The 4,675-nt window shown below is 44.4% G+C and overlaps 1 protein-coding gene across 1 annotated transcript; it reads right to left on the bottom strand.

Annotated features, from left to right (window-relative positions):
- Positions 1-457: 457 nt before the first annotated feature.
- On the bottom strand, positions 458-3,203 carry LOC146027165 (E3 ubiquitin-protein ligase TRIM39-like). Its single transcript, XM_083158123.1, has one exon. The coding sequence runs from the start codon at positions 2,546-2,548 to the stop codon at positions 818-820; it is 1,731 nt and encodes a 576-aa protein (XP_083014249.1). The 5' UTR covers positions 2,549-3,203; the 3' UTR covers positions 458-817.
- Positions 3,204-4,675: the final 1,472 nt, after the last annotated feature.

The raw sequence follows: 4,675 nt of genomic DNA, 5'->3' as shown, positions 1-4,675 counted from the left end.
CCACGAAAAATTCACTTACCTGGCAAGAGGGTCCGTAGCAACATATCATAAGATATGGAGCAACTGGAAGGTGTAAGAGGGATCCATTTATTATGTATAACCCACCACATAAATAGGGTGAAAGGAGGGCAACATAAAGGGTCGCAGGAGATTGAAGTAATTTTTTTTATAGCGCAATCCTCCACAACTTTAGGGTTTTTCTCACCTTTTGAGGAGGAGCCTTATAGATAATTGTTCTTAGTTTGGAACTCCCTCGAAGCTGGAATTCGATAGGAACTGCCGTAATGGATGATAATGGAGGGTAGAGGAATGCCGATCTAAAAAAGTGTGAATCGCATGGTGCGCTCCACGGTTGCCGACCAAAAGGAGGGAAATAAAGGCACACTAAATAACTCACTGCTAAATTAATACACGAGGAAGATATAAGAAGGCAAATATTTAAAGAAGCACATACATATTATAATTTAAACTTGTTTATTATTCAATAACTGCAACACAGGAGAGAAAGAAATAGACACAATACAAGACACTAAAACACTAATATATGTAAATAAAAGCAAAGCACAACGGCGTGTAGTATAGAGAAGTTAAAATAAATACAGAGGACGGATAATGGTGTAGCGCAGCTTGCGATAATGAAAGGGAGGTTTGTTAAGACTTATTATATGGTACTGAATAAAATGTATCTTACTGCTGATCACAGACTAATTTTTTAAAAGGTACATACTCCTGCATCCTATCTATTTTATGATGTATGTTAAAAGTAAAAAATACAATAAAGTTGAAATTAAAAAAAAAAACATCTGTATCCACTGCATCATACTATGTAATGCGACCAATCAGATGTCCCTCCCACCAGCTCCAGTCTCCTCTCATATTTCTGTACAGAATCCCTTTCCCATACACCTAATACAGCATGAAGGGGCTCAGTGAAGGTGGCAGTGTAGGTGTGTAAGTGTCTGATCATGTCACTCACAGAATAAAAGGACAGCTGTCCTGCCTCATAATCCACATACACCCTCACTCTAGCATAGGGAATACTGCCAGGTAACGGGATCTCCTTCCCATCATGTATCACTGAATACTCATCAGTCTCTCTATCCAAGCACCAAGACTTGTTATTACGTCCAATTATTGCCTGATCCCCTCTCCTGTCTATACTGGGATAACACATCCCCACACACCAGCTCTCTGACTTACTGACATCCACATCCCAGTAATGTCGCCCTGAGGAGAATCCCCTGGTGCCCAACACCTGAGGCTCATCCTGGAATCTCTCTGGTGTCTCTGGCTTTTTCTGTTTTATTGAAGACCTGGCTGCAGTTTTCATGTCACCTGATATAATTATATTTTTTCCAGCTGTGTTTACATCCAGTGATATGTCTGCTGGTGCCTGCACATAGAAACATACATTTATTCCTGTTATTAGATCAGATAATGTTTGTAATTTCACTGAGAGGAGACTCACATCCAGATCTCCCACTTGATGGTCATGCTCAATCTCTCCTGTACTCCCTTTCTCAATGCCCTCCTTCTCGCTGTTCTCCTCTGTGTCTCCCTCCACCGCCATCTCCTCCTCGGTCTCTTCACTATCCTGTTTTTGGTCAATAGTCATTGGATCAGTCATGGAACATGGCTCCTCTGTATCATACAAGTCACCTGTGTCTGGTTCCTGTAAGACAGTCATTGGGTCAGACATGTTACACAGCTCCTCAATCTGACACCTCTTCCTGGCAATCTCATCCTTCTTCATTTCCAGCTGCTGAATCAGATCGGAGACTGAGAGTGAAACACTCTCTTCCTGCCTAGAGATCTCATTCAGCACTCTCTTCTCTAGGACCTTCAGCTGTCTCCTGATGTTTCTAAACAGGGCAGTGATTGTCTCTGTTGAACCAGCTGCATTTTTCTGAGCTTCACACTTGCGTTTCTGCAGACTCTGGATACTTTTCTCAGTCTCGTCTCTATTTCTGGTCAGTTTCTGCAGAACATTTCTCAGTTTCTCCTTCTTCTTCTCAGAGGCCTCACCCAGCATCTCCACCACGTGCCCCCGATGCTCTCCGGCCAAACTGCAGGACACACAGATACAGACATTGTCCTCAGTGCAGAAATACTTCAAGATCTCTTTATGGAGGGAACATGTTCTCTTCTCCAAGGAAGTGGTGGGATCAACCAAGACATGTTCTGCTGACTTGTTGTGTGTCCTCCAATGTATATCACAGAGAGAAGCTTCACACTTCAGACAGACTTTAAGAACAGGTACTTGAGAGTGGACACAATAAGTGCAGAACATCCCAGTTCCCTCTTCTGGAATAGAGCGTACACGTTCTGCTATATTGCAGAGCTTTCTGTTTATCTCTAGTGCAGGACGATCCAGATACTCTGCTCTGCATTCTGGACAGGTAAAAACTGTAGTCCCTTCCTGTGTATCCAGCACACGATCAATACAGGCCCGGCAGAAGTTGTGTCCACATCTCAGGGTGACAGGATCTGTATAAATGTTCAGGCAGATGGAACAGTCCAGCTCCCGTCTCAGATCAGCAGACGCCATCGCTGGTAGCAGAAGAGAGAAATGAAAGTGAGTCTCAGACACTCAGAAATTAGAGGTCTCATAGGGGAAAGCCAATTGCCATCCCATTTAGCCCTAATGTTCATCCAAAAGTGCTCTCTACCCTATGGGGTAGTGAACACCTTTGAGCAAGATCCTGCCACCATAAAGTGCAAGATTGAATTCTCCCCATATCCTCAACAGAGGAAGGGAGATGTACCAAGCATTGTAGAGAGATAAAGTGGAGAAGTTTCCCAAAATAACCAATCGGCTTCAGGCATTTCATAGACTGTGCTAGAATTGACAGATGCGGATTGGTGGATTTGGACAACATTTCCACATTACCTCTCTCCAAGGCTAAATATATCTCCACCTGGGTGGGGTAAAACTTCCATATCAGGTAATACCTACAGGCAAAGCTAACCCATAAAGGGACAACATATAGAAGAATCTACTGAACGGGGATTAGGCAAAAGCTACTTAAATCAAAAAAACAGTAAAATAATTTGTTACGATTCTTCAATAATAATTTTTAATAACTAAAAATGGTTTGGTCTATTAAACATGTGGATTTTATGGACCTACTATATTTAGAATATTGGGAAATGAAAGCTATCTTCACATTTTCGTAAAGTTATAAAACAAGTAGCGGGGCTCCGATTAGATCATCGGCTAACGGAATGGATTTCCGGAATGAGCTAAATGAGTTTGAAAGGGGATCAATGTAGGATGGCTGATCGGAGGCATGTGTGTGAGAAGTATTGTGGATGTTATGAAGGTCCCTTAATCCACTGGGACTTTTGTGATTAATACGTGTAAGAGGAGCGGTCATTGCCGGAATGCACTTCGCCCTGGAAGACCTCAGCCAACCGCAACTGCAACCCATGGACCAGGGGTTACCACATGCATACAAGTTCCAAATGGCCACTAATGTGTTGGTTTAGACAAGAACACTTTGTAGGGAGGCCATGTACTTGGATAATATGGGTGAGCAGCTGTTTATAAACCTCCATTCACAAAGAAGAATGCAGCCGGTGTAAAGAACGCAAACACTGGAGAGTGGACCAATGGCAGCGAGTGTTATGGAGTGACAAATCACTTTGCAGATCAGGAGGAGGTGTTTAACGATTACCAGAAGAGTGTACAGTTCCTACAGTATAGAATGGAGGTGGTGGGGTTACGATGTAGGGCATAGGTCCACTAGTTCTACTGCATGGTCACATTTAGTGCTATTTTTGTAGGAAAATAGTTTCAGGAACTGTGGGCGGTGCAGAAGTGGGCGGTGCTGTGGGTGGAGCTACCAAATGGACAGGGTATTAACTTTTTTTTTAACACATAATTCCCTTAGCAGTGCCATAACAATGCCCCACAGCCAGTAGTGCAAGTCTAAAAAAAACAGTCAGCGGTACGGTGTAAGAATTTCCCAGCAGCACTGCAACTCAATGCTGTTGCTGCTGCTGTCGGGGAGTGGAGAGTCCGGTAACCCCCTGCTGTCTGTTTCCTCCGCCACTGCCCTTCTGAGGGGAGCGCATCTGTCCTTCCCCTCACTGTGTCCCTGTGACTGGGCTGTCGGCCAATCAAAGTTTTTGGGCCAGCTCCTGCTTGGCTGCTGGCCCGTGAGCTCTGAGTGGCTGCCTGCCCATGAGCCAATCAGGAGCCAGCCCGCAAGCTTTGATTGGCTGACGGCCCAGTCACAAGGACACAGTGAGGGGAAGCAGAGACATGCAATGCGCTCTCCTCCCATCCCCTCAAAAGGGAAGCGGCAGCCATGTCACTTCACCTGGTGCAGGAGGAGACAGACAGCAGGGCAGGTCGCAGAGGTTCCAGAACGCCGTTCCTGATGATGTAATTTTGGAGAAAAAAAAAAAGGAGTTTCAGGAATGGCATTCCGGGGCTTTCTGACCCAAAAATGTCCCTGGTCACATTACCTCTAAGTAGTATAGAGATGTTCGCTATAACTCTGTGCTCCCTACATTGTGGCAGTTCTATGACAATGTCACCTTTCATGTTTCCATGGTGACGCTGGACTCATATACAGAAAATACGATAACCTGCAAAGAACTGGCCAGCTCAGAATCCAAATTTTAACCCCATTTAGTGGTCAATCCTATTTGGTGCGGATGATTCGCG

The sequence above is a fragment of the Crinia signifera genome, chromosome 8, assembly GCF_055691185.1.
Source record: "Crinia signifera chromosome 8, ASM5569118v1, whole genome shotgun sequence".
NCBI lineage: Eukaryota > Metazoa > Chordata > Amphibia > Anura > Myobatrachidae > Crinia > Crinia signifera.
The sequence above is the reverse complement of the archived record's forward strand: the minus strand, read 5'-3'. Positions and strand labels throughout refer to the sequence as shown.

Bases quoted from the DNA above. Each gene is read 5' to 3' on its own strand.
- LOC146027165 (XM_083158123.1), bottom strand. From the start codon at position 2,548: ATGGCGTCTGCTGATCTGAGACGGGAGCTGGACTGTTCCATCTGCCTG.